Here is a 20,339-nt window from a genome sequence, read left to right on the forward strand (position 1 = left end):
TATTTTTCTTTTACCTTGAAAATGCAAATCAACTGTAATGGACGATACTAGGAGGTGAGCCGTGTAATATTCTTTGCTTTAAGATAAAAAATTAGAATTCTAGTTCATATTGAATGCCTTTTCTCCATGTTTCAGTGCCAGTATATTCCTGACATCGGTTGAGTATCTCATAGCTTCCAAAAATGGCAATAGGTTTAGTAGGTCCGTATCCGTCGGGTCACTTATCCAACCTTCTACTTGAATTGCGTTATCTACATTCATCGCGTAACTTACGGGACTGTTATCTATGATAATTACGTCATCCAAAGAAGACAGAGGACTGCCTTTCCCATTTTCTTCAGAACTCTTGATAATGCTTAGATCTTTGATGTAGCCAACACCGTCCCTCAAAACACAATCTGAACGGTAATATCTCTTCGAAAAACTAGCTGCAAAGGAGCCTTCTAACCAATCTATCACAGGATCAGCATATTCTTTCATTGATGCTGTAAAAATAATAAGGTCGTACCATTTACTAGCTTTTGTTAAAAACAAATCACAATAGGGTCTCTTGTGAATAAAATATAATGTAGAAATTCCGCTTATTCCAAACTTTACTTCCACTAGATGAGCCTGAGAAGAATTACTATGTGTTGTACCTCGAGAAGCGGAATGAATTAAGGTCTCGTCAAGGTCTATAACCAATTTCTTTTTCTTTTGTGTATTTAATATTGATTTAGGTATGAGCTTTTTCGGAAACAAAAACCTTCCCATACGTTTTGTGCCAAATACGGCATTAGCAGTTGAATGATTGGTAAGTGATGTTTCGGATTTAGAGTACCTTCTTGATTTTGATTTGGCTGATTGTGCGTCATCTGCAGCCTTTAATAATGAACCTTTAACATTATCTCTTTGTAGAATGATCTCATCACCAGCGTTCAAATCATCTTCCACTATTTCAGGAATTGTGTTTAGATTCCGATTTTCAGCATCTTGTTTCTCATTGAAATCACCACTATGACTTGAATCTGTAGACGACTCATGCCCACTATCGCCTGATTCCTTATTCCTCTTATCAGTATGTTTCACACGACGTTCGATCACGTTTAATGGGAAGGTAAAAACGAACCATAAAGACATCAAAGGTTTAATTATCAAGTAATATGGAAGGAAAAGTAGTATTGCCCATAGAATTGACGCAATTTTCTCTTTTAAAATACGAGATAATGCTTTTGGCTTTGTCGAAACAGGACCGTTGTATTTTTCATCTTGCTTGGATTCGTTGGAACCCTCTGTGGAAGAGCTGCGCAGATGTTTCGCTTTGACGGTGTGATCGTTTTCAATGTTACTGGCACGTGTATCGAAAGTCCCATTTGAAGCACTAAGTGAGTCTTGGACCTTTGTCACCTCAACATTTATTGTTTTCTTAGGTTTATTTGCAGTTATTAAATGATTCGAAAAATATTTTAGGGCATTCATTCAATCAATAAAACGATGTTCAGAACTAACAACGAATAAAGAAAAAGGGGGAATAGGATGAAAAAATAAAATATATGTATCCGAGTGTTTAGCACGGAGAAGAATTCGAAGTAGTGCTCTTGTTCTTACACAACATCGACTGTCTTCAGGTTTTTTTTGTTAAGAAGTGTATGGACCTTTTTTTTCCTCATGCGATTTTTATTACCCTTGTTTTCTTAGTGAAATTTCGGAACGAGTTAACGAGATGAAGAACTGTTGAACAAAAGCCATTTCATTTGGCATTGCAAGAGAGGTTTTTTTTGGCAGAAGTAGATGATTTTGCTATTTTCACTGCTGATTATTCCTTTTAAACAAGCGTTATATATCTAAGCATGACTAACTATACATTCTTCTCATATAATACCACTCTTCTTTAAATTCTGCTGAATTATCAGATCAGTGACGGCGCTCAAAACGAATTTCATGGTTTGGGTATCGGTAGCACATGTTCGTTTCACATAAATTGGTTTATTTGTCTTATTCAAGCTTAAGAATATCTTTTCAAAATATTTCAAGCCCGCTTCTGCATCGCCAACACGACCTTGATAGTCAGGGAAGTATTTTCTTATGGGCATGCTTTTCACTTTTTCTTCGAATAGATCAATCTTGTTTAAAAATAGGATGAATGGTGTATCTTTAAACCACTTGGAATTCAATAATGTGTCGAATAACATTATTGATTCATGCATTCTGTTGACTCTTTCATCTTCAAACAGCATTTGGTCATACTCACTCATCGCTAAGACAAATAGAACTGCAGTAATTCCTTCAAAACAGTGAATCCACTTTTTACGTTCAGAACGCTGTCCACCAGCATCAAGAACTTTGAATTTGGAAGAACCAATGTTGAATTCAGTTTCTGTAATACCCGTAGTCTTTATACGGCCCTTTAAGATGTCCTCGTCTGTACAGACATAATTCGGGCTAGCAAATTTCTCAATATTATCGAAATAATACGCTGCCGATCCTTCTAACTGAAATTCGTTGGAACGTGCGAAACACTGTTTAATACCTTTGTCATTACTCCAAAGTTGCTTTATGGCCTTAGCGATGTCCTCGTGAATAAAATTCCCTTTGTTTTGCAATTGACTTTCTCTTGACGTTTTTTTAACAAACATCCGTTCATCGCCTTCTTGATTCAAATCTTTACAAATGTCCTGTAGATTGAGCCTACTACTACTGTTTTTATTGTCTTCATCGCTACCTGCCACTGTATCATCACCGTTCGCAATATCGCTCCTTTTATTAGCAATATTTCCGTCCTCATCGAAAGCTGCTTTTGCTCTTCCAGTACTTTGAACACGCCTCTTGGTTTCGTGCCTTTCAGAATATTTCAGTACATAATCATTCAAAAATTCAGAACCTCCAGCAACGCTGGCGTTAATATAATCTAAAGCTTTAGCTTTCAACAATATTCTTTTACATGCAAATAAATCTTTGTTATTGACTGGATCATCACAATCTAGTTGGATACCCAATTTTCTTGCCTGAATAATCAGAATTTTCATTGATTGTATAGCATCTGCCCATATCACTTGAGCGTACTGTAATCTTTCTTGATGGGAGAAACCGCCTTGATGCAACAGCTTCAACTGTTTCAGAACTGTCGATTTACCCGATTCACCAGCACCTAACAGTAACAGTTTTATTTCATTTTTATCACGCTGTTTCTCTAATTGCAATGATTGCTCAATAGCATCATTGGCTCTTTTATTCTGTAGAAACGGATCACTTTCGTCATCCAGTGCTTGTGTGCTCACTGTGCAACCCATTTTTACTTCAAAAAAATCAATTTATTCTCTCTTTCGGCGATTAGCACAACTATGGAAGCCAGCTGTGAGTGTGAGCTATCCTATTCAAGTTTAAATTTGAGGATGATCAAGTATAATGGAGAGGAAAATGGATAAGAGAAAAACAACTAGAAGAGAAAAAACCAATTCAAGACGCAAACGGTTAGATTTTTATTATTTCTTTATTTTGCATAGTCTCTTTTTTTATTATTTCCCCTTTGAGATAAAACTGGCAACAAAAAATTTCCTGCCTTCTATAATCCTTTTTTTAATAAGAATCACACAGAAATGCGCGCAGGAGCGTTGAAATCGATGCGTTTTTTAACATGATGGGGAAAATTCGCTGAATAAAAATGAAGAAATGTTTCAAATTGAAACCAGTTAGTGCCACCTGCATGAAATAAGGGTTGTCGTTTTTTACCAATTAACGGTTTTTCCCGTAGCTTGAGTTTACCCTATCTTGTCGATAACCTCAATTCCATTGAAAAGAGGAAGAACGGCTATATACCATGGAGAAAGGAAAGCAATGGAAAGAGTATAACGTTACTTATATATACAGGATATGAATTAATAATATTAATTATAATTTTTAGTCTAGTAAAACAGCTTATAAATTTTTCTCTCCTTATCAACTTCTTCATTATTACTGTCTTAATGCATACTTCTAAAATTTACCTGCCGTGTTAAAGGACTGGCCCATTTTTTGCATATTTTCACCGACCTGAACGTTGGTTTCAAAGTATTTAGCCACACACCTGTCTAAGCACGTAGATTCGTTCTTGTTTAGTTCACCCTCGGAGTAGGAAGTATTGATACATTTCTTATAACAGTTGTTAACCAACTTATTAAACATATCAGTAACTAAATCCAATTCAGCCTCCGCAGCTTGAATCTTTTGCTGGGATGATAACTGAGGTTGACCGCCGCCGAATCCTAGGAAAGACATTATACTCTGTGTTATATTGGTTTCTTGCTCCTTGTGTACTTGTATACTTGTCTCTTACTGGATGTGAGGGAGTGATAAGGAGAATACCTGTTCTTTAAAGAGGATACTCTTAGATATTCATTTCAAGCTCTCGCTGAAAAAAAAAACCAAAAAAGAAAGTCCGATACCTTCGGAGAGGCGTCATTTACTACGAGCACGCAAATCGCCGCAAAAAAATGCTTCCAGTCGGATTTGAACCGACGATCTCCACATTACTAGTGTGGCGCCTTACCAACTTGGCCATAGAAGCTTTTTTGTTATGTTTTCGAAGTGAAATTCTAAATATTTAAACAAATATGTTTTTCCTCTTCTTGAAAGGTTACTATGATTATTTCAAACTTAAAAGCGTCATACTGCAAGATGTATATCTTCATCGATTTTCTGATGACTTACAAGAGGGAAGCAGCAAATGCTTTATCTTTTTCCGCGCTTTTTCAATTTTTCTTATTGCTTTCCGAAATCACCTTCTGCCAACAAAACATATCTTTATGGATCCTAAGCAAGTTTAAATTTAGGCCACCCAAAACAAAAAATAAAATATAAAGTTCTCTATGAGCACTTATAAAAAGCATAGTATTATAGTTGATTGGCTGTACGCACATACTCAAAAGAGTCAAATTTATAAACTCACAAGAAAAAAAAAACTCACCAAATATGCACACATGGCTTAATGATGTGAGGAGTGGTGAGACTCGAGACTCGATTGTTGACGCCGTCATGGTGGCCTTATACTCGTTAAGAGGTTCTGGAAGGTGTGGTAGATGGAGTTGGCGGAACGATGCAGTTTTGAAGCTCAGCAGGGATTACCCTGCTTTGTTCATCAATTTGAACGACACCTTTTTAGGAGACCTTATCATTTTTTTGCATCCACATTCTCATAACGGCAGAAAGCGAAAAAAAGACGATGATTAACAATTGAAAAACACTGCTTAATCATCCGTCGAACAGGAAAAGACAATAGACCAAAAAAAGTGGGGAAAGCAAGAAAAAGCTATCAGTTATGCCTATCCTATCACTATCCTCAACACGGGACAACGTGTTTGCAAAAATATACGATTATCTCAAGGTATTAGTTCAACAGGTGATTGTGCCCCATTTAGAGGATGAGAAGTCGCAAAAACGTACTCCTTCCGTCAAAAGTGAAGCCACCATACAGGAACACTCTCACAAAGACTATTCTGCTCCCAAAGATCCCAAAGAGAGCGACCCGAGTGATGTTTGCCAGTTATTTCCCAGCCAGAATAACAATCAGTTGAGCGTGACGTCAAAATCATCAGTTGTTCCTTGCGCTTTGAACTTTGAAAGCCTGCAAACACCCTTTTCTATTGACGTGGATGAAAACGGCACCGTAAGAACGCAATTGAACTTGGGTGAAACAATTTCACAGGGTCCTATTAACAATGACCTAACAAAGTCACAGAATGATTTGTTAAGCTCACCCTTACTCGATGAATCCTACATAAATAATGAACAGTATAAAGCCCTTTTCCCCTCTAGCTTTCTTCCGATAACACCTATAAGTAATGTGATTACCCCTGCATCAAAGAAAAGTGTTGACAACTCTCCGCTATCCGATGGCGTTCAGGGTGCTACCCACGAATCGTCCGAAACTTTGCCATACATATGCCACTACTGTGATTCCAGGTTCCGAATTAGAGGGTACCTAACACGGCATATAAAAAAGCATGCCAAAAGGAAAGCTTACCACTGTCCATTTTTTGATGGCAGTATCTCACAAGAGTTGCGCTGCCACAATTCAGGTGGGTTCAGCAGAAGAGATACGTACAAGACACACCTGAAATCTAGACACTTCAACTATCCAGAAGGTATTAAGCCTCAATGCCGTAACAAATCTTCTGGAGCGTGTGCTCAATGCGGAGAGTATTTTAGCAGCAGTGAGAGTTGGGTGGAAACCCACATTGAAGCTGGAAGTTGCAAGGGGTTACCAGAAGGATACTCAGAGAGAATACGAGAGAAGAAGAAGACGTCCAAAATGAAAATGATAAAGACCTTAGACGGCCAAACAAGATTCATTTCTTCAGAGGAAAGTGTTCTTGAACCAAGAGGGTTACTAAATGGAAATCCCACGGAAGCAGCAGTAATAAATGCCAAGCAGTCCCACAGAGACGACACCCTGCCGACAAAAACAGGGGGAAATGAAATCGCTACGAACACTCAATGGTTCGAACACAAACAAATCCCCAAACCTTCGCAAACTACAACGAAATTAGAATCACAGGTAACTACGGATATTCAAAACTCCAAAAATGCGCCAATTATATCTCCCCCCATCATGTCACCTCAAGACACATCTCTTGTAGCCCAGGAATATCAATCATCAAAATATACACTACATATGGGCTCCCCAGCCTTATCCTCCGTTTCATCAGCATTATCTCCACTTTCAGGGGACCCAATCGCAAGTGCGGAATCAGACAAACTATACCCATTAGACTCGGAGCAATCGTTTTTAGAATCGGACGGGATGGACGAGCACACAATTGGCCACCTACAGAAGAGTAACATGATCTCCATAAACGAGATATTAGAAAAGCAAATGAATTTCGAGTTACTAGGGCGAAATCACTTGAAGGAAACGCAAGATTATTTAGCTTTATACAAGAAGGCTAGTGGGGCCGAATTTTAGTGTTATTTATATATATATATATTTTACATGCGGCGGTTTCCAACGTTTTTACGTACTGTTATCATAATCATTGCCGATATTTTTATAACCACTTCTTTTTCAGTTATGTTATGTACCTCTTATTTTCCTGGCATTTCTATTAAGCTAAAAATAGAAATTTTCGAATAAAGGTTAATATAATTTCCACTATCGAAACGATGAAGACTGTGGTTTTTCGGTTTTTCCCCATATTTTATGGGTCTTTGGATTGTGATTCACAGATGGTGCTAATTTCTTTCTTTCTTTCTTACAAACCTGAATAATAAAGTTGACAATGTAGCATAAATAAACCCTATGTTTGATGTTGTTTAGAAATGTAATCTATATATAATTTCGTAGTATAAATATTTATAAATAAAGAATTTGAAGCCATTTTCACTTATAATGCGGAATGGCTGTTCAAATCTGACAATGACTGACGTAAAGAGACATTAGTACTATATCAGATTTACTAGTGAATAAAATGAATTATTGGGAGTGAGGGAGGATGGGATGAGTTGAGACCAATGTGAATGTAAGTTTTTTAGTTCTTTTGTTTGTTCTAGAAAACTTAGATCTTTTGTTCTGGGTTTCTCTTTTCCCAGATAATCTTGGCTGGACCAATTGGAAGAGTAACCATAGATGTGAAATCAGGAGATGGGACACTCTTACCTTCTGGGAAACGCCATTTCATAGTTCTAATGAAGATAGACATCAAAACACCTAATTGACAGTAAGCAAAATGCTCACCAATACATCTATGTCTACCACCACCGAAAGGCAAGTATGGGGAAGTAACACCCTTGGAAATGGCACCGAAACCGTAATCGATTTCTTCACCAACAGAGTAAGAAGAGGAGGCATCGTTGTTCCAACGGTGGATGTTGAATTCATGGGCGTGTGGGAAATATTCGTCTCTTAAATGAGTGTAACCGGGGGAAACCAAAACGTGGTAGCCTTCTGGAATGACATAAGAACTGTTTGGAACGTGCATATCTTTCATGACCTTACGGAACAAAGAGTGCAATGGATGGTGCAATCTCAAAGTTTCCTTGATAGTTTGGTTCAAAAATGGCATTTGTTCTAGTAAATCATAAGTCAATTCTTTCTTACCGCCGTCCAAAACACGCATTTGTTCCTCGTATAATTCTTCTTGAACATCTGGTCTTTCAGCCAAGTGCAACAAAATCCAGGCAGAAGTGGCAGCAGAAGTATGTTGACCACCCATAAGGACACCAATTAACAAGTTAGCAATTTCTTGATCAGTCATCTTGACACCGTCCTTGTAAGTAGAGTTCTTCATCAAGGAATCAATCAAATCTCTGTCTTGAATATCGTTATTCTTTCTTCTTTCCTTAATCAAAGACATGTAAGTACCGGAAATAGCCTTTTGAGCATGGTCTCTCTTTCTGTAGTGTTCTAATGGCAAGTTTGGAAAGACGAAATTGATTGGGGTGAAACCCTTATCCAAGTCACTGAACAAGTAAGCAAAGTCGGTGTCCAATTTCTGTCTCATTTCCTTACCTAACAAAGATCTTGAAGCAGTGAAAATGGTCATTTCTGGTTGGGTAATCATGACGTCAATGGTACCTGAAGATTTTTCATTCATACGGAAGTTCTTGGAATCTCTGAAGTACTTGTAAACTTCTTCAGCAATCAATGGGACGTAAGACTTGAAAGCTTCCTTGGACAAAGCACCTTTAACAAACTTCTTTTGTTCCATTAATCTAGAGTTTGGACAATCGTAGATAACACCTTTACCGAAAACTGGGGTAGTCAAATGAGCGTAAGCAGCTTCGGCGGAAACGTCAGCCAATTTAGCGTTGAAAACAAATTCGTGACCCTTTGGACCTAAATAAACAGTCATGACTCTACCTAATAGAACAAACGAGAAAATATCACCGTATTTCTTTTGGCATTGCTCGAAGAATTCGTATGGCTTCATACCGTACGTAACGGCACTACCGACCCATGGAATCCAGTAGAAAACTAGAGGTGGACGGTCTTTTCTCAAAGAATATAGTAATTGCCATACGATATTGTAGATAAATGGAGCTATTATGACCAAAGAAATTCTTTGGGCCAATGGTAAGCCCATAAAATGGCTCAAACCAATGTTAACGTATTCCAAAGCCTCTGCAACGATTGACTTGGTAGCAGACATCTTTGTTTGGTTTTTTGTTTGTATATTTGCTCTGGTTCAAGCTTGCAAAAACGAAGGAAAAGTAGGAAACCTATTACTTAATAAAAAAAATAAAAGAACCTGAAAAAATATAATTTTCCTTTCAAAAGATGGGTCAACTGAACTTTGCTTATCAGCCTTTTTATAAGTAATCTACCAACAAAGAAAAAGGGAAAAAGAAAGAAGACGAAAAAAAAAAAAGAGGCATAGAGAGACCAAGAGGGAACAAGAAAACTAAAGGAAAATACGGTATCTTATATAATGACTACACATGGAGGGCGTTTCTCGAATAGAATACAGATCGCGGTACCTCGTTAACTCGTGGAGATGGACAATAGGATGTCTTCATACCAATAAAGAAAGAAAAAAAAAAACCAGGCATAAAATCGATGTCTCCTGCAAGATACCACACTTATTGTCTTCTGCAAGAGACTATTGTCATCGGAAAAGTGGTTACTTCGAAAGCTTAGCTTAGTTTCGTTTCGCTTCGTTTAGAACCACCGCGTCGTTTGCCTCGTTTTTCCGTGGATTATCGGCCTTTAAGCTGAACCAAACAAGCAAATCTCGCACGAACAACGTTGCTTGCGGGCTCGTTTAGCGCTGAGCCGTGTGACAGTACTTCGATCGTACGGCTTAGTCGGGAATAAAGATTCGCCTCGTTCTCGTTTAGGTGCGTTTGCGACACGCTACCGGAATTTTCGTTTTTTTGGTTTGTTCCGGTATTTCCCGGGCGCGGGGCCGGGCAACCGTAGGAGCTGCCATTGTTTGCAGATGTTCGTTTGTACGGGGTGGTCGGCGATCCTCATCGCACAGTGCATGGCCTTATGCCCGTTTTGGGAGCCTTCCCTGAGTAAGCACCATGTACGAGGGTAATGGAACCATAGTTATCGGGTGGAACAATGAGAACAGCTGTTTCTTTGCTTGGTGTAGGACGAATCTGGCAATTCTAAGGTACACCGGCGCAGGCAACGTGCAAGAAATGGAGGTGGGATGAGGAACGATGAAGAAAAGAAAGGAATGATTGTATAGTTTTCGTCCGATGCATGTATATGATGAGTTAGTTAGGAGACCGTCTTCTAAATGGTATATGGTTTATAAAAAAAAAAAAAACTAGAGTAAAAGGAAAAGAATTTTAAATAGAAATGTCTGACTGACTTAAAAATTAAATAAAGCGGCCGCACAAAGAGTTTTAGATCTTTTCGGCGTCGAATCTTCTGGATGCTTCTTTCCAGTTGACTACATTCCAGATGGCTTTGAAGTAGTCGACCTTCTTGTTTTGGTACTGCAAGTAGTAGGCGTGTTCCCAGGCATCGATGGCAACCAAAGGAACCAAGGGACCGGTGACGGTGTCTTGGTTGTAGGTTTGGACAACGTCCAGTTTGCCTCCATTGGACAGGTTCTTGACGATGAAGGCCCATCCGGAACCTTGCACACCGGCTAGTTTTGTGTTGGTCAACTTGATCAACTCGTCCAAACTGCCGAATTGTTCGTCAATGGCCTTTGCCAAAGCGCCGGTGGGTGGCTCACCACCACCTTGTGACTCTGGAGCCAGGTTTTCCCAGAACAGGCAATGGTTTGTGAAGCCGCCGCCGTGGAATTTGATGTTCTGTTGGATAGCGATCATTTTTCTTGCGTTTGCTGGGCTTGGCTCCTTGGCCAGAAGATTCGAGAGTTCGTGGAATTGCTCTACAGCAGTGTTGAATCCGTTCACATACGTTTGGTGATGCTTGGTGTAATGCAATTCGTTGATTTGGCCCGAAATATAAGGTTCCAAAGCGCCAAAATCCCACTTTAGGTCTGGCAAAGTGACTTTAGTTCTTTTTGCTGTGGTGGAAAGCAACGATAACCCTCCCTTTTTCGATAAGTTGACAGCTGCTGTTTTGGCGAACATCCTGGTACTCTTCTGCAAATCGGTTTTATTCGTTTTTCTTTGTTTTTGGTCAAAGATCACTGTGTGTTTGCTGTAAAGTCAGCGTGTCTCTCTTATATATATATATATACATATATGTATATCCGCTGCTGTTTCCTCCATCAGGGGTGTCTTCTCCGATCGCGGAAATTTTTCGGCACATCCCTACTTTTTGCGAGGTATAGTATCGGCCTGTGTTATTGGCTCTAGTTTGAGGTCGCGCCCGCGAAACTACAGCTATTAGTAATCATTATAAAGTACTAAGCACTCATCCATGTATTCAGTAGTAGCAAGTAGTGAGGCCCCTAAGAAAAGTAAAAAGTAAAGCATAACAGTAAAAAATCGTTAAAATATATACACAGTAAATGAGCCCCAGAAAAATGAATAAACAAACAAACAAATAAATATGTGAGATACGACTTTATTATTCCTTGAGTTATGAGAGAATGGTAGCGTCGAAATATAGCTTTGGATCCAAACTTGAGATTTCGGCAGAAGTTGCTTCACCATCAAGTAGAATTTCCGCCATTAATTTGCCTGTCGCGGGCGCATTGTTGATACCCCAACAGGAGTGACCGCTTGCGATATAGAGATCTTTTACGTTGGTCTCCCCAATCAGGGGACCTGAACTTGTAGGAACATTCAACACCGGTAGAAAACATGCCTGCTTCCTCAAAATATGGCCCTTTGATAGCGTTGGGGACAACTTGGATACGTAATGATACAGCTCATCACATTTCCCGGTAACCACCTCAACGTCATCGGAGCTTTCAGGTATGTTTACCAAAGTGTCACCTTCACCACAAACATACACTTCGTCTTTTCTTGCATACATTTCAGGGGAGAAAAATTCACGCTCATTAACTTTTAATTCAGCAAGTATGGCATACGGAGCCACTGTCTTTTCGCTTGGTTTGATAGTGATAGAATGCGCTCTCAATCCAGAGATTGGACAATCTTTCAAAATTTTGGACGTCCAGGGCCCCATACTCAACACGATCTGTTGAATATCATTGATTTCGATGGGTTTAGCATTTTCATCGTTGAATATGGTACCCAGTTTAATCTCTGGACTTTCTGCTTGGCCTTTACTATTCCTGCGATTTTTCACTACCGAAGGAAGGTACGTAAGGGAACGAACGCAGTCCATTTCGTCACGCTTGACTCCCACCACTTTCCCCAGTAAAAGATCAACAGCACCTGTTTCCATTGCTTTCGACAGCATGTAATGGGTGAACTTGTAAGGGTGAAGTTGCGCCGTAGTGTCGGTGCCACCTAGCGATGACCAATCGTTTACCAATTCTCTTCTTATCCAGCTCAAATCAGTTGGCAAAGGATTATGAATATTACTTTCCCTTAATTGCTCGGCGGGACTGACAGAATCAAGGTCGGACATGCTATTTGTATGGCTCTTCATACGTTCATTTGTTAAGGAATGTAAGCTAGGCACTGAGCCAGAAGCGTGCATCTCCAATCCTTCTTCTTCGTTGCTAGTGTATTCGTTCTTTGAAGAAGATGCGGAAGAGCTTAAGGATGAGCTCGAGTCTCCGATGTTAAACTTATTGGATATAAAGCCCGGTTTTTTCTTTGGAGGTGGGACATTAAGGTTATATGCCTTCTTGCTCAGTTTCTCGTAGTTTTTGAGTACTTCCTCCCGCACATCAGCTTCTAAGGAGACGGTCGTTAGTCTTCTGTAGTCCCAGTTGTTCTCTCCGTCATACTGGTCGCTTAATTCCTGATGTAGTTGGAAACTCAGGGGCACGATCTGATGCGGGAAGGCCCAAGATGCAAGCAAACCGCCTGCCTTACCAGAAGCTCCTCCAGCAATACGCCTTGATTCGATTATGGTAATGTGATGAGTGGAAGGACTGAAACTTGGGTGCTGTGTCAGGTAGTATGCTGTACAGCAACCAATAATGCCACCGCCTACAATGACAATATGTTTTTTCCCTTCACTGTCCTTTGAAGGATACGTCTGGAACGGCGGATGCAAAAAATCTTCACTCATTTTGAAACACTTCCTCTTGCGTAAAACTTTGTGATATCAACAGTATGTCAGTGAATGATGAAGCAAATATCTCTAACTGATTTTGCACTGTTTAAAAAAGTACCAGTGGTTGGCTTTTCTTTCTTTTAAGCTATAATACAGTAACAGGAAAAAGAATAAAAAAAAACTTTTATTTAGTTTGTACGCTTGGTGTTGGGTATAGTGTCACGTTCTCAGCGGGCCTTTTCCTTCAACAGAACATACCTGCACGTAAGGGATAAACGCATGAAAGCACGAACGCTATACGTACTGATGAATTGGCCTACTGTCCGAGCTAAGGGGAACAGAACCGGACCCGTCCTCACATTGTACGTCTAGTGGATGATTTTTCACCGGAACAGTGGGAACGGGTTCTCCGCGAGACGGTAAAACATCCGTACCTCTTTACATATTTGCATTTTTTTAGTTTCACTTGCCATAGTTTTTTTTTTTTCACTTTGAGAAATTTTGCGTCTGGCAGAAGAAGAAACGACGGCATTCTAGGCAGCGGCCCCAGCTGAGAGTCAGTGACGGAGGAGGAAGCCTTGCATCAGGCTAATGGCAGCGATGGGCCTAGTTTCCCACCAGAGCTCCGCCTACGCCGTTGCTACAGAGATCCGCCCGAAGGAAGGTTTCCCGAAATTCTTTTCACAGGGAAAGTTCTCGTTCATGCAAAACATACTGTTAGAGCTTAGAGGTGAAATTAGAGATATATTACGTTTGTAGCATTTTTTGATCAGTCTTAACGTGATAAAGTAGAAGCATAACCAAAGAAAAAAAATGGCTAAGTTCTTGAAAGCTGGTAAAGTTGGTACGTATCATTTCACGGATTTTTGGACATCCGAAACACCACGCAGTTATTGTATTATGAATCCACATTAATAATAATTGATGATGTCCATGTTAAGTTTGAATTCAGATGTTGTATCTTCATATAACAATGGGAGTGAAGAGAGAATAAGGAGTTTGATTATTGGGATGGAGATATTTAGATTAAAGTGTGATTTAAAAAAAGTTAATGCATTGATATAACGATTGAAGGAAAGACAGTTGGGTAATAATTAACAGTGGAAGCAATCCCATGTCTACTAGGAGAAAGAAAATGCATTCCACAGGTTACCGGGAATGCAGCGTTAAGAGAATATGAATCACCGTTTTCTAACAAAACAACTGATAATATCCCGCTAAGAACTTTGACAGTGGGCAATGCACGCAAACAATGGCTCGGTTCAACTAGTGGGTTCACAGTTACATTTTTCACCGAAGAGTCATTGTATTTATGAGCTCTTCTCCCATTTGATATCGAAGAACAAATAGAATTCAGCAAACGTTTATAAAAGTTTCACCAATACTAACTATTTATTTTCCTTTTCCTTTTTATTATAGCTGTCGTTGTCCGTGGTCGTTACGCCGGTAAGAAGGTTGTTATCGTCAAGCCACATGATGAAGGTTCCAAGTCTCATCCATTTGGTCACGCTTTGGTTGCCGGTATTGAAAGATACCCATTAAAGGTTACCAAGAAGCACGGTGCCAAGAAGGTTGCTAAGAGAACCAAGATCAAGCCTTTCATCAAGGCCGTTAACTACAACCATTTATTGCCAACCAGATACACTTTAGATGTTGAAGCTTTCAAATCCGTTGTTTCCACTGAAACATTTGAACAACCTTCCCAACGTGAAGAAGCTAAGAAGGTCGTCAAGAAGGCTTTCGAAGAAAGACACCAAGCTGGTAAGAACCAATGGTTCTTCTCTAAGTTGAGATTTTAAGAGAATTGCATTATGGTCAACCAAAAATAAAAAATTATTAGTAATATCAACATATGTATATTTCAATGTATATGTAAACCGTTATTAAATATTAATAAAATATACCTACATATAAGTATACACAAATGGGGTTATATCTTCAAAAAATGTTTGTATGTGAACTTGACGGCATAAATATGGCGTTACGCGATATAATAGGAAAGTGCTGTAACTACTAAAAACAATGCACCAAGAGGCTTGCAGGCATTTGCATTAAGAAGTGAACAAGACAATTCGTAACCGGCATGATTGTAAGGCGTTTCTTTTCAATTTCTAGTCGCAAGTCCTTTTTGAAGAAGCCTCAGTATGATGTGAAAAGGATAATAGAGAATATTCCCCAGTATCAAACTTCGATTCAAAACAGAGAGCTGGTAGAAGCTGAAAATATTACATCAGACTTACAACTGCTGGGTGAGCGATATCAACATATCAAAAAGATTGACAAAGCCATTGCAGATATTCAAATACAAAGAAAATCGATTGAAGCACAAATTAGAAGGGATAGAACAAAAATCACAGAATATTCAGCTGCCTTGAAAGTTCTTAAAGAGCAATATCAAGACAAGGACGGAGAATTGTCAGAGTTGAAAATAAAGGTCTCTGGGACTTGCGAAGCACTTCCAAATCTCTTGGATCCCACGGTTCCATTAAAGAAGCCACAGGTTGACCAATGGATAAATCCTTTGAAAGAGTATGAACCGTCAGAAACCCAGGCGCATGTAGATATCATGCTTAAAAAGGAAATGCTGGACTTGCAGACTGCCTCCAACATTACAGGAACATCATGGTACTACCTACTGAACGATGGAGCACGCCTTGAACAAGCTTTAGTCTCATATGCTTTAAAAAAAGCAAACGAAAACGGATTTGCAAGCTGTGTGCCTCCAAGTATTACGAAAAGAGAGTTGATTGATGCCTGCGGGTTTAATCCAAGAGACATGAACAACGAGAAACAAATTTATGGGCTCCAAGATACGAATTTAGGATTAGTTGCCACTGCAGAAATATCTATGGCGGGACTAGGCGCAAATAAAGTTCTTGATCTAAGCTCTGCTGAAGGTGCTAAAAAACTTGTAGGAGTGAGCAGGTGTTACAGAGCCGAGGCGGGCGCAAGAGGTAAGGATACGAAGGGTCTTTATCGTGTCCACGAGTTTACTAAAGTGGAACTCTTTTGCTGGAGCAAGCCGGAAAATAGTACAAAAATTCTTGAGGAAATAAAACAACTCCAAACATCAATTGTCGAGGAACTAGGATTATCAGCCAAAGTGTTGAATATGCCTTCAAACGATCTTGGTAATCCTGCTTTCAAAAAATACGACATTGAGGCTTGGATGCCAGGAAGAGGTAAATTTGGTGAAATTAGTAGCGCCTCCAATTGTACCGATTTTCAAGGTAGAAGATTGAATACAAAGTACAAAAAGGATGACACAGGAAAGCTTGAGTATGTGCACACACTGAACGGTACTGCAATGGCAGTTCCAAGAGTGATGATTGCCCTGGTAGAGAACTTCTATGATCCCAGAACTGGCGAGATATTTGTTCCCGAATGCTTGAGGGAGTTTATGAATGGCCAGCAATATATTTAATGAGTAGTGCTTATATCTTGTAAATATGCAATCCCTTAATAGTACTATTGTTTCGGCTGGTATCGTTTTACTAAAGGCTATAGAAATCGTACATGATCCAAGTAACATCATATTTAATGGACATTTGAGAACATCTAAACATAGCCAGAGGCTAATGAATATCTTATAGCGATGTTTCATGTTGTAGCAACATCTTCATTTACTACTTCTTTGAAGTATTTCTTTATTTTTTTGCAGAACTTGCCAGTGCTATAATTCCGTGTGGCGAGATGAAGATCGTAAAAACAGAAGAGTATTCCATCTTTTCCTTCAAAATACTCTCGTAATCGACGGTGGGGATAGCAAAGAAGTTATCGATCCAGTTATGCTGTTGTTAGCGCTGAGTGATGCTCACATTCCTGATAGGGCTACCGTATGTTAGTTTTTTTTTCTTACATTTAATTGATGTAAAACTAGAAATGTCATTTGCGCATACTCCCCTTTAACATTTATACTAACAATTCTGTGATAAATACCTTCACTGCATGTAGGATTTGCCTCTAAAATTCAAAAAATTACTAAGCGTTCCTGATAAAATTTCCCAAGTAGCTTTACTAGGTAATAGCACGAAGTCCTATAATTTTTTGAAGTTTGTAAATCAAATATCGAGTAATATAACAATCGTAAGAGGAGAGTTTGATAATGGGCATTTGCCAAGCACAAAGAAGGATAAGGTATCCGAAAGCTCCAGAAACCTGGAGGAGATTCCTATGAACAGTATAATAAGGCAAGGCGCTTTGAAAATTGGTTGTTGCAGCGGTTATACTGTGGTACCCAAGAATGACCCCTTGTCTTTGTTAGCATTGGCACGCCAGTTGGATGTAGATGTTTTATTATGGGGTGGCACTCATAACGTTGAAGCTTACACCTTGGAAGGGAAGTTCTTTGTAAATCCAGGTAGTTGTACAGGAGCTTTTAATACTGATTGGCCAATTGTCTTTGATGTCGAGGATAGTGATGAAGCTGTAACTTCAGAGGTCGAGAAAACACCTAAGGAAAGCGGAGCCAGGCAGGAGGACGATTCTGTTGAGGGAGCATCAGAAACTGACGTAGCTAATGGGAATGAGCTTAAAGCTGAAAGCCAATTCAAAGAGGATGAGGTCAATATATCAGATCTGGATGTAAACGGGTCTAATTCGCCAAGTTTTTGTCTCTTGGATATTCAAGGCACTACCTGTACGTTATACATTTATCTTTATGTTGATGGGGAAGTGAAGGTCGATAAAGTTGTTTATGAGAAGGAATAAGGCAACCATTGCCATTTTATGCGTTCCTGTAAAATCTTGAGATTACGAGGCCTAGTTGTAGAATTATTTTTTTTTACAAAAGAGATAGATTGGGACCAAAAAATACTATATCCGTGGAGCATTCCGCATAATAATCAAATGAATATCTGCACTTCTAGTTTGTTTACTATTTATACTCGCACAGTTCGAAAAAAGTATCACTTGACACAATGCTGCATTTAGAAGATATATCAGAACATTTAAAGACGAAATCCAACGAAAATGTAGTATATTCTATATAGATTGGTTTAATTATACAACAATATCATTTATACCTTGTTTTATGATATCTTCTAGCAAGTCACTTTCTAAGTCGTCTTCCAGTTTTTCTTCATTTTCTTTCAAGCGGCGGTGAGTGAAATTGCTTATTTGCAACTCTTCTAATTTTAATACTTTTTTCATAGCGTATGCATCTTCACCATCTTGGTAGTAACTTTTTTCAATGCTCAACACCTCAAAGGCCAATGTGTCTCTATATAAATGTAAAGCAGCTCTGTTGGATTGTCTCACGTGCAATGATACGTATTCCGCTTGGTGTACTTCTCTCAATGCAAATAAGGCTTGTCTCATTAAATTTTCAGCAATTCCCATTCTTCTATATGTTCTCATGACACTTAAAGACGTGATGTGACCATTTGGAGGTTCATTTTGCTGGTCTGGGTCATCATTCATCTTTACTAAAACGTAGCCTACCAATTTTTCGCCAGGAGCCAGGTATGTTGGATCCAATTTGATGGTTCTGCCATCATTGGTCCCATCCAGGGTCAATTCCAACTTATCTTCCTCATCTTGTTCATCTGCGCCATCACAATCTAAAGTCGTAGTTGTAGCAACAAAGGAAGTTTCTGGCCAAGAAAGAATATGATACATATAATATTTCATCATATAATTCTCGGGCAGGTTATGAAGGTTGGCATTTTGCATACAAATAATGTCATTGATTGTCGCTCTGCGAATGTTGATCGGCATAATCAGAGTAGTTCTATATCGAGTTTAATGTTTTGCTTTTCTGTTTCGTTGACACTTATGCATTATGAACTGGGTCATGTTAAGACGATTGGAACCTTTCAAATTCTGTTTTTTTTTTTTTTTCTTTCTTCGTGCTAATCGACGCGAGAAAGTGATTACTGAACTAGATATAGAAAAGGGAATTTACGACTGAGAATAATACAGAACAGTCGTTTGGGAGACGCACTCTTCTGTCAGGTTTCCGTTAGGAGCCGAGACACCTTTTAGTTGTTCGAACACTTGAAAGGCCCGTTCTTTTACGAAAAAGCGTATTTAGTATATATATAGTTATGATAGCGTCATATTGGTAACTCCATAATCATCATGCACCACTGCTCCTGCCTACCTACAGGTTGTAATACTCGTTTTCCCTTGCCACATCGCCCTTTTATGCTTCGAGATTTTTTGTTTGCGTTTGTTCCACCCTCTTCGCATGCCTAGCTGATAGCTTCGCACGGAAGTTAACTAGACAGCTATATATTGGAAAATAGCCGCCGATTAAAAGAAGATTCGCTAAAGGTTGAAGAATATCACCAATACAACAGAAAGATATAGAACAACTCGTGACTGAGCTAAGACTGAACATGGCCCCAAAAAAGCGCTTCAGACCACTAGAAATAGGGTCACCGAAACATTCTAAAAGGAAAGTTCAAAAACCACTTCAGGAGAAAACTACAAACTTGAGAGTTTCGCCATTTGCCCTCTCTAGAATTGATAAAGATGCTAAGAGTAAAGAGTCCGCTAAGGTTGAGAAAACGAGAAAGGTGATCTCAGAAAACATATTCAATTCAAAACACGTTGATTTAAGGCTGGAGACTCCTCGCCCGGGCTTGAAATTTGTTAGCGACCCTCAAAAGGGTTCAAAAGCTCCAGATGTCCGATATCTAAAAAATAAATCCAGTCATGCCTTGAAAGATGAAAGGCAAGCAATAGCGTCGCCCTCCTTTGATAAATCATTGAAGTTTGAGGACATAGAGCAGCCTCCAAAATCCACTTCAACACCGGTTTCCGCTCAGCCCTCTCAAATAAGAGTAGAAAGAGAACCATCCATGTTTCCGCTCCCGTATTATATTGCTCCCTCGCCCATGTATAACTTCAACCCGTATCAAAATTTTACAGGGAACCCTGTATTTCTGACACCGTGCTATAATCCAAGTGTGAATTATGCAATCCCCGTTCAACAACCGGAATTGCTTTATCCAAATGGTAACGTGTACGATTCACCATTGTTTGACAAAGTAAGGCACCCACACCAAATCAATGACCCAGATAGCTTGAATAGAGAACAACATTACGAATACCGTCCAATATTTCCTATCTCGATTTCTAACAACGGGGATTTTGTTGGGCAAGAGACACCTAGAATAGCATCAAAGCCAAGCAATAAGAGATTCTCAAACTCTCAAGATGTTGATTATTCTGATTATGAATCGAGCGGACAGAATGCAACCTATCATGATAGCAAATCTCCTCTTGATTAGACTTCAAGTCGTCTTTGTATACGTTAGTTAAAAATACTATAATCTAAAAAAAAAAATTAATAGTTGGGCAACTAACTTTC

At 39.2% G+C, this 20,339-nt stretch overlaps 11 protein-coding genes and 1 non-coding gene across 12 annotated transcripts; 4 read left to right on the forward strand and 8 right to left on the reverse strand.

Moving 5' to 3' along the window:
• Positions 1-99: 99 nt before the first annotated feature.
• Positions 100-1,458, reverse strand: NEM1 (Nem1-Spo7 phosphatase catalytic subunit NEM1; the record flags this gene model as incomplete). The annotated part of the gene is made up of 1 exon (XM_018367859.1): positions 100-1,458. The coding sequence occupies one exon, from the start codon at positions 1,456-1,458 to the stop codon at positions 100-102; it is 1,359 nt and encodes a 452-aa protein (XP_018219241.1).
• A 392-nt stretch (positions 1,459-1,850) lies between these two features.
• GPA1 (guanine nucleotide-binding protein subunit alpha) lies at positions 1,851-3,269 on the reverse strand (the record flags this gene model as incomplete). The annotated part of the gene is made up of 1 exon (XM_018367860.1): positions 1,851-3,269. The coding sequence occupies one exon, from the start codon at positions 3,267-3,269 to the stop codon at positions 1,851-1,853; it is 1,419 nt and encodes a 472-aa protein (XP_018219242.1).
• A 682-nt stretch (positions 3,270-3,951) lies between these two features.
• TIM10 (protein transporter TIM10) lies at positions 3,952-4,233 on the reverse strand (the record flags this gene model as incomplete). The annotated part of the gene is made up of 1 exon (XM_018367861.1): positions 3,952-4,233. One exon carries the CDS (start codon positions 4,231-4,233, stop codon positions 3,952-3,954), a length of 282 nt encoding a protein of 93 aa, XP_018219243.1.
• Positions 4,234-4,449: 216 nt separating this feature from the next.
• Positions 4,450-4,522, reverse strand: DI49_4855. The gene has a single exon. It is a non-coding gene; the product is annotated as a tRNA-Thr (tRNA).
• Positions 4,523-5,272: 750 nt separating this feature from the next.
• STP2 (Stp2p) lies at positions 5,273-6,919 on the forward strand (the record flags this gene model as incomplete). The annotated part of the gene is made up of 1 exon (XM_018367862.1): positions 5,273-6,919. The coding sequence occupies one exon, from the start codon at positions 5,273-5,275 to the stop codon at positions 6,917-6,919; it is 1,647 nt and encodes a 548-aa protein (XP_018219244.1).
• A 589-nt stretch (positions 6,920-7,508) lies between these two features.
• ERG11 (sterol 14-demethylase) lies at positions 7,509-9,101 on the reverse strand (the record flags this gene model as incomplete). Its single annotated transcript, XM_018367863.1, has 1 exon — positions 7,509-9,101. The coding sequence occupies one exon, from the start codon at positions 9,099-9,101 to the stop codon at positions 7,509-7,511; it is 1,593 nt and encodes a 530-aa protein (XP_018219245.1).
• Positions 9,102-10,308: 1,207 nt separating this feature from the next.
• Positions 10,309-11,010, reverse strand: SOD2 (superoxide dismutase SOD2; the record flags this gene model as incomplete). The annotated part of the gene is made up of 1 exon (XM_018367864.1): positions 10,309-11,010. One exon carries the CDS (start codon positions 11,008-11,010, stop codon positions 10,309-10,311), a length of 702 nt encoding a protein of 233 aa, XP_018219246.1.
• Positions 11,011-11,464: 454 nt separating this feature from the next.
• Positions 11,465-13,036, reverse strand: TDA3 (Tda3p; the record flags this gene model as incomplete). The annotated part of the gene is made up of 1 exon (XM_018367865.1): positions 11,465-13,036. The coding sequence occupies one exon, from the start codon at positions 13,034-13,036 to the stop codon at positions 11,465-11,467; it is 1,572 nt and encodes a 523-aa protein (XP_018219247.1).
• Positions 13,037-15,104: 2,068 nt separating this feature from the next.
• DIA4 (putative serine--tRNA ligase DIA4) lies at positions 15,105-16,445 on the forward strand (the record flags this gene model as incomplete). The annotated part of the gene is made up of 1 exon (XM_018367866.1): positions 15,105-16,445. The coding sequence occupies one exon, from the start codon at positions 15,105-15,107 to the stop codon at positions 16,443-16,445; it is 1,341 nt and encodes a 446-aa protein (XP_018219248.1).
• A 364-nt stretch (positions 16,446-16,809) lies between these two features.
• Positions 16,810-17,731, forward strand: VPS29 (retromer subunit VPS29; the record flags this gene model as incomplete). The annotated part of the gene is made up of 2 exons (XM_018367867.1): positions 16,810-16,857; positions 16,976-17,731. 2 exons carry the CDS (start codon positions 16,810-16,812, stop codon positions 17,729-17,731), a joined length of 804 nt encoding a protein of 267 aa, XP_018219249.1.
• Positions 17,732-18,022: 291 nt separating this feature from the next.
• ARD1 (peptide alpha-N-acetyltransferase complex A subunit ARD1) lies at positions 18,023-18,739 on the reverse strand (the record flags this gene model as incomplete). Its single annotated transcript, XM_018367868.1, has 1 exon — positions 18,023-18,739. One exon carries the CDS (start codon positions 18,737-18,739, stop codon positions 18,023-18,025), a length of 717 nt encoding a protein of 238 aa, XP_018219250.1.
• Positions 18,740-19,362: 623 nt separating this feature from the next.
• On the forward strand, positions 19,363-20,259 carry SPO13 (Spo13p; the record flags this gene model as incomplete). Its single annotated transcript, XM_018367869.1, has 1 exon — positions 19,363-20,259. One exon carries the CDS (start codon positions 19,363-19,365, stop codon positions 20,257-20,259), a length of 897 nt encoding a protein of 298 aa, XP_018219251.1.
• Between the last annotated feature and the right edge of the window lie 80 nt (positions 20,260-20,339).

This window comes from Saccharomyces eubayanus, chromosome VIII (genome assembly GCF_001298625.1).
Source record: "Saccharomyces eubayanus strain FM1318 chromosome VIII, whole genome shotgun sequence".
Taxonomy (NCBI): Eukaryota; Fungi; Ascomycota; class Saccharomycetes; order Saccharomycetales; family Saccharomycetaceae; genus Saccharomyces; species Saccharomyces eubayanus.